The sequence below is a fragment of the Aptenodytes patagonicus genome, chromosome 2 (genome assembly GCF_965638725.1).
Source record: "Aptenodytes patagonicus chromosome 2, bAptPat1.pri.cur, whole genome shotgun sequence".
Lineage (NCBI taxonomy): Eukaryota > Metazoa > Chordata > Aves > Sphenisciformes > Spheniscidae > Aptenodytes > Aptenodytes patagonicus.
The window spans coordinates 150,094,820-150,108,925 of record NC_134950.1 but is presented as its reverse complement, the minus strand read 5'-3'; the positions used below and the strand labels follow the sequence as shown (position 1 = coordinate 150,108,925).

Below are 14,106 nucleotides of genomic sequence, written 5' to 3'. Positions count from 1 at the left end.
TTTCTCAACTAATCAGAATAAATTTGAATGATTTTTTCAGTCCAGGACATGTATTTTTGTAAAATGCAACTAGAAACCTGGAAGAAAGAATAATCTCATCATGTGTCAGTATCAAGAACATGAATGTGGTTCTAAGACCAAAGTGGAGCAAACAAATTCACTGACAATCTTGTCTGCTGTCCTGGTTTCAGCTGGGATAGAGTTAATTTTCTTCCTAGTAGCTGGTACAGTGCTGTGCTTTGGATTTAGGATGAGAATAATGTTGATAACCCACTGATGTTTTAGTTGTTGCTAAGTAGTGCTTACACTAGCCAAGGACTTCTCGTGCCCTGCCAGCGAGAAGCCAGGAGGGGGCACAGGCAGGACAGCTGACCCAAACTGGCCAGAGGGATATTCCATACCATGTGACGTCATGCTCAGTACATAAACTGGGGGGAGTTGGCCGGGGGAGGGGTGACCACTGCTTGGGAACTGGCTGGGCATCGGTCAGCAGGTGGTGAGCAATTGCATTGTGCATCATTTGTTTTGTATATTCTTTTATCATTGTTATTATTGTTTTCCCTTCCTTTTCTGTCCTATTAAACTGTCTTTATCTCAACCCACAAATTTTACTTTTTTTTTCCCATTCTCTCCCCCATCCCACTGGGGACGGGGGGGAGTGAGCGAATGGCTGTGTGGTGTTTAGCTGCCTGCCAGGTTAAACCACAAAATATACGAAGAGAAGTAAGAAAGATAGTTTCTTGTAAGAACTGGGAACTTGCAAGAAAGACAGTCCGAGAAGTGGAGATCTTCAACTGAATTCTTCCAGTCCTGACAGAAAGAAGAACTCATTTGAGAGGTAATGAAAATCAAGATATGACTCAAGGGTTGATGGTGCGAGATGAGAAAATTACATGGAGACCCTGCTTGTTCAGTGGACTTGGTGGACCCAAGCATCTAAGGGAATCATCTTGCTGGAATTTAAGATAAAAAGATTTAAACGAAAAATATTTCAAAAGATATTTTAAGCCCATGTAATATCCTTGCCTGGTTCTCATACCAAGAGGAAAAACTTACATTAACAAGGTTAAGGAGCATACAATCACCAGCAGATGGAACATCATGGAAAAAATGTTAATATTGATGAAAGGAACAATGTAGTTGTAAGTGGTGAAGTCAACAAAACATCTGTGCTTAGCCAAGCTGAGAAATTAGGAAAAGTGACTGAGAAAAATGAAACGCTTGCATCTAATTGCAAGAATATACATAACAAAATGTAGAAAGTAATGGTACACTACATAAGCACAAAGATGGTGAAATACCATTTGAGGAGAATTATAAGAGCTATTCTAGTGCTGTAGACTACCAGACTAACGTGGTGAAAGGCAAGTTTATTGCTTGGAAACAGTCAACTTGCCGAACTACTTACAAAAACATTTGTGTACTTACATTCTGCTTCCCACGTTACAAGCCTCAGTGCTAGCACACACTGAGCCAACTCAGCAGTACAACAACGATCTATAAGTAAGCAATATATTTAGAGCAAAGATCACCATAAATATACTTATAACAGCTCCATAGTTTAACCTTTAGCATGGCTTTGTTAATGTATCATCTGGGCAAGTGAGACTTGGGTATAATAAAAGTTCCTTCAGTCATATAAATATAGAAAAAAGAAAGAGAAAATCAGTTGCCATATAGGAAGCTTGTGATTAAGGATAGTCTAGGACTGGTTTAACACCTAACTGGACATTTGTCTTCACTTTGAGGTATAGTGTTGAAATGGAAACACAGGCTGAATAGCTAAAAGGAAGGGTGTTTTGAAATATAAATGACCATATTTGAAGTGAAAACAGTAGATTTTAGTTTTCTTGATTAAAAGCTACCAGTTAACTGCTATCCCAAAGCAGTGAAAGAGATGTTGCATGCAACTAAATCGATTTAGAATGTTTTTAATTAAACTATTGATTTGCAAGTGTTGTTATTTGGTCAGAGAACAAAATCCCAGTACACGAGATAAGAAGGGTAATGGGAAAGCAATCCAGACTATCATAACCCAATAATACATAGCATGTGTAAGCACATTTTAAAGAAAAGTACAAAAAACATGAAGTAAATCAAAAAGCAATAGAGTGTAATAAGAGTTTTAATATGAGTAACATGGGCAGGGAGGGAGTAAAGAAGTAAAAACTCTTCTCAGTTGTGCCCAGTGAAATGAGCAGAAGCAATAGGCACTTGTAGTGTAAGAGTGATCAAACACTGGAACAGGTGGCCATGAGCAGCTGCATGATCTCCACCCTCAGAGATATTCAGAACCAAACTGTGTAAGGTCCTGGGCATCCTGCTCTGGTGGACCCTGCTTTGAGCAGGGGGTTTTAACTGGATGATCTTCAGAGATCCCTTCCAAACTCAACTATTCTACGGTAACAGCAGAATTTTTTTCCCCATCTTCACTCTGGCCCACAAGAGGAAAGATAATCTGCCTAGTGAACATTTAATAGTTATTTCTGGTTTTAGCTAATCAAACAGTTACCTAATAAAACAGCATGCAGTTTCCTAACTTCAAGCTTTGTATATTTTGGATAGAAATCTTTCTAAACAACAAAAACAATGGACACCAGTGCTCTAGCCAAGAAAGATTGGATACTAAAACTGTAGAGAAATTGCATGAATACAAATAGAAGCTGTCATTTTTTCTTTTATCTGCTAAAAGTCAAATAGATTTTTGTTTATCTGAGCAACACCTCTCAAATTTCCTAATAACAAGTATAAGCATGGATTTTGGATTGTATTAGCACCTGTGAAGAGGTTTATGCTTTGTGATGCATAACACAGCACAGTCAGAAAATACTACAAGGATCTTATCTACAATATTTCTGTCATTTGTGGGAATGCTAGAAACCATCATGCTCTATTTAAAAAAAAAAACAAAACTGTACTAAATATTGCTCATGGCAACTCCCTTTGAAAATGCATCACGACTTTTATAACATAGTTGATAGTTCAATGCAAAAGCAAGAGACTAAATTTCAAAGATGGAAAGTATAGCCATGATTTCTTATGCAGAGCAGGTAACTGAATGAATCAAAAAGACTTTTGAAGCTACATATTAGAGGCCCTGAAACATTTCCAAGCTCCCTTCTGACTGTACAGTGGAGAGGGATTCTGAGACATATCACCCCCCTCTACTTTCCCACGTGTTAGTTTCCATGCAGAGAAAACCCAGGCATGTTGCCCAGACAGTAGTCACAGCACATCCAAACAGAAAATGTTGACACAGCCTAAATTATATCTGTGACCATGTCTGTGCACAGATGCTTTATTTACCAGTCCAGCTGTGGTATCTTCACGTCAAAATTAAGTATGCAAAACGTACAATTCGAATGCACATCTGTGACCACTGCATTTTTCATGTTTCCTATCTCACTGTTTCTCAGGTCTAATTGCAGGACCATCTACCCTTTAAGAAGAGGCATCTCACACAGGGGTGCCACAGAATTTCCAAATTTGTACAAGTGTAACATATTTTCCTCACTTTTTTTAGCGTAATTTTGTTTGTGTGAGAGCATGTATGCTAAGTGTGTGCACAAGTTCTGTTTGGTTTATTTTACAACGGCTTCCTGAATCAGCTTCCAATATCTTACAGATTAAGATTTTATTCAGTATAACACTGTACCTGATATTTAGCATCTTAAGAGTTATAAAATAAAATACTGTATTTTAAGCAACACTTTCTACTAAATAATTAATCAAAGACCTTTTTTCTGGTTTTAATGCTAAGAGGGAAGTAGTTGCTACAGAAAATAAAAGGGGGAAAATTCAGAATAGAATCAAAATGAAGTAACTATTTCTCAAGAGCTTTTACTTTTAATTAAATTACAACATTTATGAAGTCATGAAAGCCTGGCAAACAGGACAAACAAACATAGTCACAGGAGCCTAACAACCTCAATTTTTAAATTTTCACTTACGGCACTTGGCTTCATCACGGCTATTTGAACAGTCAGGTGTAAAATCACAAAATTTGTCAGATGAAATACATTGTCCATCCCCGCATGAAAAAAGTCCCGGTGGACAGTACAAAGATGAAGAATTAACATCTGTAAATTCTGTTTCCCCTTAAAAACCAGAAAAGAAAATATAAGTAAAAACACACACATATATAAAATTCCAGAAGTGCTTTTTATCATCTTTGAATATAGTAATGTGCTCAGCATAAGGAACATAACATCACCTATGAAGTGAGCTAGGTTATATCACAACTGATAAGAAACACAGCTGATATTAATGTCTGATGCTCTTAAACTATATATTATTCTCCACAATATTCAACCTTTTTTGTGAAAAATTATCAAAAACACCTTAAAGTTACACGGACAGGCTCCAGTTCAGAGGCAAGGTGCTGTGTACAGCAGCCTGCTGTGTACCCCACAGTCGGGAGCAGGTCCTTCACAAAAGCTTTCTGCTGTAGCGGTGGTTTCTCTGCATCCAGCTCACAATGAAAGTTCCAAGAAGCCAAAAGTTTGATGTTGCACCTATACTAGCTTGCACCTCAATCTACACATTAGAAAACACTCCAAATTTAAATGAATGGGGAAACAAAAAGCTGAGGACTACTGGTTTTACTTCAGTAGATTTCTGGAAAGAGAGCAAGTGAGAGGAATGACATGCAGCTTTTCATCTTTTTTGTTTAACTTAGCTTTTTTAGATACTCATACTGCTATCCAGACAGAGCTTTTTGTAAAAAGCACTCCCTTCTAAAAATAGCATCTTTGTGACTGATGGATAAATGCGGGAGTTGTAGGGAAAATAATTAAAGCAAATTAATGTTTCTTCAAATACCTAGCTACCATCAATCAGACTGTATATAGGAATCAGAGAAACCTTACAAGCACAACACTGAAGTTTTCTATTATGCCTTTAAATTTTCCAATAAAGAAGAAATTCAGATATCTGCTGGGTATAACCCATCAGCATTACCACTGACTGCGTCTGTGCCCATACCATTTTAGAAAAGGAGTCATTAACAGTCAAGAGGACCAGAAGCAGCAGTCTGACAGAAGGTTACATTATTTTATATTTCCATCTGTTGGCACTTCAAGATTACAGCGTGAGTACACAGGCAAGTTTGGTGGGCACTTACTAATGATGGGAGAACCCTCTTGCCCTAAAGATAATGCAGTGGAATTTGCTCTCCAGTGGAAGATATAAGATGCTTTGCTTCTGTCTCTGCATCCAAGTGTGAATGTGGGCATGTACTACATAGTAAGTGGTATCTGGAAATTCCCACCACAGCTCACTTCGCAGAACTAGTGCAAACTACTTACAGCAGTTAGCGTGTAACACAGGATGAGAGCCTTCGTTATAGATGATTGATTACAGCATATGGACTTTTTCCTCAGATTATCCCCTACTTTCTTAAAGGTATCTTGAAGCTGTCAGTTGAATCACAGTTATACATAACAGACATTGGGGAAGATGTACTGAAAACCACGGAACTTGCCTTCACTTTCTTGGCTGACACCTGGAAGTGATTTATTCACAACTCCACATTCCTCTGTTATACTGATGTCATCAACAGCAACAGTAGCATTTGTTGTTAGAATAGTAGCTCGTAAAATAATCTGCAAAGACAAATAAATAAGTTAGCTCATTAAAGGTGACATGATAAAAAGACATATATATATTCCTTTATAATTTACGACATCTGCACAGGAAGTAAATACCGCCTACAACCAACTCTGAATACCAGCCAGCAAAAGCTATGATTGAGATTTGATCAAAGTCAGAAATTTACTCCTCAACTATCAAAGCCATAACTACCTTTACTTATGGAAAGTTATGCAACCCAGATGACCTTGCTTCAATCTAAACTGGTAAAAGCCATCGCTACTTGAATGGATTTTCTTCCTGCTGGAACCATTAAAAGTTATACATGTTTTCAAATGAGCTATTCAGGCTTACCAAATGTGATGGTTTACAACTCCATTTAACTGTGTTCATCTATACTCTACCTGCTGAAGTCAACAACATGTGGTACAGTAAATGTAGGGATTGTAAGGATGTATTTATAAAGTTCAGTCATAACTTACCAATAATGAGAATTGAGTGCCCTTTCTTTTAGACCATTTTATAGATGAGACATAAAATGAAGAAACCAAAACTGGAATTTTGATTTTCTGAATCCTTATACTTGAGTTGTTGATTCCCCTAACAGTTCCTTTCTAAGTTTTAGTAAAGTGTAGCAGCCTGAGATTGTGTAAAAATAAAATTACACTCGAAAACTGCTAATTGTTTCTGTGATCAGTGCCTCAAATTGAAGTATCTGCACTTCTCCTGCCTTTACCAACATAATTAGGCCCTCACTCTGATCAGCAGTTTTTATAGCAAGTTCATTTTTTAAAAACTACTGCACTATTGCTACTTGATTTTTATTACAAAAAGGTGATTCTAAAGCATACAATACTGAAACAATGATGATGTTCTTTAATAGCTACATCTATTGAAAGAGCTGAATGGATTTTTTTTTTTATATGAGCATTAAAGAATAGAAATTCTCTTTTTATATTTCCTTATAACAGTAAATTGATTCTAAAGGCCAAATTAAAGTAAGTTTTTGAAAACAATGTAAATGTAATTTCTGATTACCTGAAAAGGTAAGTTCTCAGCTGCACCTTTGACAGGTATATTCACTTTTGTCCACTGCATCTCAGGCAGTCCTGAAATGTCACACAGTTTTTCCAAACTTCCATCCAATGCAGTTCTCTTAAAAACAGAAAGCTGGGAATCCTGAGATAACCGGTACCAAAATCTTACCTGTAGAAAGAGTTTTTGATGAAACACTTTAAAAACTATATCATCAATCTGCAATAAATTCAGTACCAACTCATGTATGTACATTATAACACAGAATGACATGACAGGTCTAAACACAACCTTGGCAGAAAAGAAAGAGATGTATGAAACTATGACATGTTGAGGAGCAGTATTATGTCTAAAGATAAAACCATAATTAAAAGTAAAGCTTAATTTTAAAACTTACTTTTAAATTGTATCTATCAATTGATGCAGACTGACTAATATGACCTCCCTTAATTCTTTTTAGCTTAGTAAGGGCTTACAAACTTCTCAAAGATTATTTTTCTTCACAAATGCTGAATATAGGACAGCTTCATAAGTATGTTAATCTCAGAAGTGCAACAGTTGAGGTACTTATATGAAAGAAACCTTATGATCTATTTCCACAATCAACACAAATGAAAATTATCAAGACAGATGTTTAAAATAATCTGTTGATCTCTTAAAACAAGTGGATTGACCAATATATGGGAAGAAAAAAAGACAATTGTAAGTGGAGGAGGCTACAAAAAACTGCTTGCCAAGCAGAAAATGTGAGAAAACAGCGAGAACCCCAGTTCACTATGCCTCCCCTGCAATACAGAGTAAACCTAATGCTTTTTTTAAAAAAAAAAAATTCTACACAGGCAAAAATTCAGCTGGGAACTGCAGGGAAGAAATAAGATTTTCAAAGACTAATTTTTTTTTTCCTTCCCCCTGAGTCCTTCCTGCTTCTTCACATAGTGAAGGAATAAAACTTCTTCAACTGCAGAATCTTTGCTTCCCTGCAAAAACCTTGATAATACTTGGATTTTCATGAAGGTAAAACAAGAGCTGTAAAAATAGCTCTTCCCACCCAGTTCTCTGCCCATCTTCATATGATCTTACACTGTGAACCTTGGATCATCACACTACAGAGAGAAAGTTTCCTTTTATTTTTTCATGTTATATCAACTTTTAAACAGCATTAAAGAATACAGACCATTTGGGGCTAATAGCCAAATGATACTTATGTATTTTTTTTGCAAGACAATAACAAATATGAGAAAACCCATCTTTAGCCTCAGGACAAACATGGATGCGTGTGTTAGCCAGCTTTCAGCTAGACGTGAGACAATTAAAGTCTTTTATTTGAGCAAGACAGCTGACACAATAGGCTGTACCAGATGTGGAAAAGCATTGTATTAGGGACTGTAACAGGCAAAATAGCCTTAGGGTAGTGATGTAATTATTACTTAATTTTATTTGTTGTGAATTAACACAAATTTCTAATCACTGGTTGGGCTACTGAGAAAAAAGAAAACAAACAAACACAAACTTGAGCAAACACTTTTCCTCTCCTTTCCCCAGGCCAGTTTAAGTCAAACACTTAGCCTGCCCCTTTCCTAGTTTTAATTTCCCTAACTTTTGCTGCAGTTTACTCTCAGTCTGGCCCAATTCCTTTGGCGAGGGAACTGGTGGAGCAGGAGGTTGGGCATGTGAGTAATGGTTTCCTTCTGGTGCTCCCTACATTTTCCCCTCCTCTGCTCATTGCTTCTTACTTTTCTTCCCCTGCTTTAGCTCAGGGCTTTGACAGGCCACAGTTCCTTAGGGGTGTCCCTGTCCCAGCATGGGTCACCCACAGCTGCAGTCCTCTCAGAGCCATACCTCCTCAGCATGGACCACCTCCTTCCATGGGTACGTCTCCAGCTGTGTCCACAGCAATGTCCCCTTCTACACCTCTCCTCCTTGTTTGTCCCCAAGAGATCTTTTTTTCTTTCTTTCTTTTTTTTCTTTTTTAGGAGAAGTAGTAGTTTAAGAGAAACCAGACTCTGACAGGAGTCTTGTCTTCAATAAATTATCACATTTGCATCTCTGTTAAAGCTGTAGGCCCTTAGTGTGCCAAGGAAGTTGAAGAACAGGATTGATGAATTTGATTCAGATCATTGACTAATAATCTGAAAATTATCATGCATGTGGATTCGCTACCTTTCACTTCTGGCCTTGAATTTAATCCATAAAATTGGCAAATACACCAAAGACACAACATCTGCTATGTATGAAGGGAGACTTTATTTTTGCTTGTGTAGTATACATACTGTGTATAGTACAAGGTAGATCAGTGTTTACTGGTGGAGATACTCTTGTTACAACACACTGTTACTTTTTAATATCTTCTGGCTTCATGGCTGGTGGACTTGGTCTCTCAATTGCCCATAGTGTTTCTTTTTTCCCTACTCGTGAAACTCATGTATTATATAAAATAACATCAAGACTTATTAATAGATTGAAATACTTCCATGTAACGTTTTTCCCCCATCAGAAAGCTTAAGGAATACAAAGCAGCAGGTATACAAACACTTTTCAAAATGAGCTGTCTGAAGAACTATATCCTAAACAATCTAGATGTAAGGTTTATGTTTATAAAACAGCTTTTCAAACAAATTTGCATTTTCATTACATAAGAAATAAAATTACCCTCTTTCTCTATGTCTACATGTTCTACTTTACAATGACTACTCTGTCCGTTAAAAAGCCATAAACAGAGATCTAGGACTAGAAACTTGCTTCTACAATTCCAAAAACTTGAGCTAAATGAAGATGTTTCTTAGCTGACATCTACAGAAAGACTCAGCTACAAGAAGGTGCAAAAAGAAGTTACTTCTAAGCTTCAGTTAGCCAGTAAGGCACAATATAAAACTGTTATCCCTCAACTCCAATTTTCTTTCTTTCTTTTTTTTTTTTTTAAACAACTGGAGCCAAAGAACTTGTAAAGCTATTAATAAACATAGATCTCTTTATGTAGATCCTTTTATCCTCTCAGTGGGACATCCAACAGAAGGCAACATCTCACATTTATACACAGAGAGCATAACACACCAATACACATCCTAATGAGCTACCCCCACTCCTTGCTCTTTCCCAGAAATAAAAGTCTGCAGGGAAAATGTGGCAGAAAGCCAGGCTTCCAGTCTTCAAAAACACTCTCTTTTCAGACACGTATAGCTGGGTGAGAACTTGCCCTAGTTTTTGTTGAATCTGGGAACTTTAAATACATTCAATATGTGCATACTCAAAATTAAAATTGGTTTCTTTTCTGACTTTGAACTGGAGAAATGTATGTGCATCCCCACTGCATTTGTATTTATTTTGAACACAGACCAAACTCTGCAATAGATCTAACCAGAATGATTCATTGATTCACATACCAGTTCTGCCCAGTTTGCCTTAAGGGGTTCTAAGATAAATTAATCTGAACGTGAAAGGTGCTTATCATCTACTCAGTATCAAAGCCTACAAAAGAGATATGAAACTGCCTGAACAAATGCGCTGTGCATACAAAGGCTGTTGGTGTCCCAGGAGTAATGCAACACTCAGGGCTCCGATGGGATGCTGCGAGGCCTTCTGTGTTCCCTGCAGCAGTGTCCTCCTTTATTTCATTCTGCATCCATTTCATTTCTGATTCTTTACAACACTAAGAAGCCATGTGAAGATTAAGAACTGAGAGAGTGCATTAAATGACAGCAAGGTGCTGTTCTTAAATTGTTTAAGAGGCTTCTACTCCTCAGCTGCAAGTTGCAACTATTCAGCTGAGATCTGGTAACTCATTGATGTGCATAGTCCGAGTCAGCCACAGTCTCAAGTAAAACAGGTTTATCTAAGCCAACACTTGTTTCATGTCCCTTACACTAGAAAAAACCTAAGAAGCCTAGGTTCTGCTGGAATAAAGTTCTGCTATTTGTTGGGCCAAGTGCAGTTCCTCCACGCATTGTTTTCTGACATTTTTATTTTTGAAAAAAGTTTTCCTAAGTGAAATTACAGTTTCTGTTCTACATTGAGTCTGAAAAATTAAGCAACAAGTCCAAGTTTTATTTTGTTTCTCTAAAGCCTCTTTTTGCCACTGAACACAATAAAATTATTTTGGCTAGCTTTCCCTATCTTTTCCTTTTCTTCTCTGTGACTTCTTAAATCAGGAGGCATTATGCAGTAGGAGAAAAAACACAACAACAAAACAACTACACAACTTAGATTCTCCCCAGTATGGCATAATCTTTGAACAGTTATGGAACAGAAAACAAAAAAAATCTCAGAAAAAAAAGAAAAAACTTATAAAACTGTACAACATCTATTCACTTTATTCAGTGGCTGAAAGGATAAACAAAAATACAGTTGGGAATGTTTTCTTGTATGTATATTTCTTTAATAATATAATTATATATATTTAATATATTTCTTCAAGTTCTGTTTTAAAAATACATATTTTGGTGAAAATTCCAACAGTCTAATTATAAAACTGTATTTTCATTTTTCATCTAAGACTTTTCTATTTTTCACCCCTCCTGACGCATTTTTTCCAGGTAGCTTTCTAGTTTCTCAAATCAACCGCCATCCTGGCTGGTTGCTTTTGCATTCCTCTGCAGAGCCACAAGACATTTGACGAAAAAGGTATTTCAAGGTAAACTCTCAAGTAGTGCACTGATCAGCTTAAAAAGCATCCTCCTCAAACCATCAATTTAAATTTAGTATGTGTCTGGATCATGGTAGCCAGTTCTCTTTGGTCACACCAACATAGTTAATCTATATAGCGACTTCAAAGCATGGGTCTCCTGTTACGGGACATTGGATGTGTGAGTCTTTCCTGTCTACAGACGACAGTGTGACTCTTTGTCAGCTTTTGCTCAAAAGGCAGGCTGCTTTGGCTGTGAGTTGATATGGCCCTGATATTGTTGTCCAGTTAAGTTTGTCACAGCATACAAAAACCTGAAGCATAGCCTTAAATCTGAGTCACCTGGTAGATGCTTTGGAAAGGATAATAATCAGATACAAAAATTTGGCAGCAAAGCAGTAAAAAGCCTGCTACATCTCCCTCCTCCCAAAGAAGTAGTCTGTAACGCCTTCCACTGGTATTGAAACGGAGCCAGTTTTTCAGCAGCAACACTTACATGAAGAATACCAGATCTGCACATCAGGTGAGTGATAGCTTACAAAGGTGGGGATAGTTAATACCAAACTGTTACCTGACAGCAGGAAAGCCCACGGGACAACTTGACAAGGAAAGGGCTCCCCAGATGAGACATGGCCATCTTTGTCTTCATCTGATGTGATCCACTGAAGTAAATGAATGCTCCTGTAAACAAAAATCGAAGAAGTATGAGAAATATGTCATGCTCCAATGGCAAATAGCTACCTCAGAGAGGATACTGTGCTTCGTGAAACACTTAAAGCTTATTCATAAATGTAAACAAATGAAACAGCTTTGCCGCCAGTTCAGGCTCTGGATAACAAGGAGGGTCTTGTAACAGGCTGCGACAACCAGTGTCTATATAGGCGAAGACAAAATAGAATTGCTAAATGCTCCTGCCTCTTTCCTCTGCAGTAAAATTAACATGACTGAGTCCAAAGATGAGGAAAGAGGGAGAAGGAAAAAAGGGTATTTGGGCAGCCATTGCTAAGACTACCCTGTCATGGTGCCTGCAAGCGCTTAAACCTGAGGAAGTAAATACAGAGCCCTGTAAAGGCTCTGAACAGATGTTGCTTCTGTGAGGACTTTACTGTGCAGACCCACTGGATGTATTTTTTTATCTGCCCTCTTCAGGCAAAAAACTTAAAACTGCCATCCTCCAAACACTGCAACCACTTCCCATCACCTTCGCAGGGTGCCCTTCTGCTCTCCACACAGGCTGGGGAGAGCAAAAGGATCGCAGGAGCTGCAACACAGAGCACCCTGAAGATCAAACAGCATAGACCTCAGCTGGGATCCCTAAAGGACACATTTTAATTAGCTTAAATAATGTTTCAAACAGAATTTAGAACAAAAATTAATTTCCTTAAGGGTACAGTATTCACTCTCAGTGCAGCCCAGCCAGTTTTAAGCATGCTGACAATGTTGCAGACCATGGGAGCCAATGGAATAAGCTATATTTTCTCATGGGGTCCACAGACTTGACATTGTTGTCTGTGCTAGTGGCGTTGAAAGCTTAATTAAAGATCTAATCTGAACTCTGGCAAACAAACTGGCTTTGGATTTGAACTACAGCAGATGTGCTTCAGACAAAGGTAGGGAAGGATAAACATCTTCAAGGGGCCCTAAAGCAGCATATTTTGAATGCTGTCAGTGCTGCCTTCGCTGAATACTGAGACTTTTTCATGAAAGTCTATGCAAAACAACACTAAAGGCCCAGTCTTTTTTGCGCATTGATATTACACATATTGCCTTACATCTTGGAAAATCGGCTATTGTGCTGCCACAGTCATACTCCTTAGCCATTTATTTCCCATGGATACATAATGAAGCAGAAGGTTAAGTCCAGCCCCATGTGAATAATCGCATCGCTTTAGCAAGGCTGGCACAAAGAGGTGACCGTTACAGCTCCTTGTACAAACAGGCGTGCAGCGCTCGGCAGCGCAAGGGAAGCTCCCCTCATTGGAATGCAAGGGTACTTCAAAGGATCCTCTTTTAATTTGCAGCTGAGGCTCTACAGTAGCCTTGTTAAGATCTTCATTAATGAAAATTTGCTGCTGCCCTCCCCAGGAGAGAAGAAAGACGAACACTCTGTGGTATCACAAGCAACTGTTGCAACCTGAAGGACCTTGATTTAATGTTGGCAAAAGCTTGCTCAAATTCTGGAAGCCTAATTCTAAAGCTGCGATGTGGCTGTAGCAGGCACAGTGACAGATGGGTAGAAAACCACCTCAGAAAGACCTTTGCACTAACATATATGGGGAATGTATCATTACTGTGCTTGAGAGGTGCTGCATGGTAACCTCAAGATCTGCTTGAGGCTTCAACCTGCAGCAACATATAAAGATGTGAACCTAACTTGTAATGATTCAGGTATCAAAGCAGCTTAAGTGCAGAGGCACATAGTTCCGTATGGGCTAATTTAACGTGCTGCTAGGCTGCAGAGCAGATATTTCTACCAGCAGCTTTCATTATGACCACATTACACCTCAGATCTTGCCAGCACCTAGAATAACCCACATAGGAAAGACACAGGCATATCAGTGCCATTCTCTGGAGCTGTGAGAGTTCGGAAGCTGTGACACAGTAAAGTTTGCAGACAATGCAGTAATGCAGATCCAGTGCTACTCCAGAGAGCTGCTAAGAAAGTGAATAGCAACTTTGGTGCACTTCATCACTTGGGGACCAATGGAAAAAAAGGCATATGATTGTGCAGTTAAAGTTACTATATAGCATTCACACACATACTTGCAACCCACTAGGGTTTGCTCAGGCAAATTTTAATCCTGGAATTCCTCTACCTTTGAATGCTCAAGGTGGAATACTTTATATTTCACATTCCTTTAACA

General features: G+C 38.2%; 1 protein-coding gene across 1 annotated transcript in view; it reads right to left on the bottom strand.

The window, feature by feature from the left end:
- MALRD1 (MAM and LDL receptor class A domain containing 1) overlaps positions 1-14,106 on the bottom strand; it is a 295,081-nt gene that overhangs the window by 238,579 nt on the left and 42,396 nt on the right. Inside the window, exons 11-13 of the mRNA XM_076332119.1 lie at positions 11,814-11,923; positions 6,628-6,795; positions 5,483-5,603 (exon numbers count right to left, since the gene is read on the bottom strand). Of these exons, the coding sequence (XP_076188234.1) occupies positions 5,483-5,603; positions 6,628-6,795; positions 11,814-11,923 (399 nt within the window). The remainder of the gene's footprint in view (positions 1-5,482; positions 5,604-6,627; positions 6,796-11,813; positions 11,924-14,106) is intronic.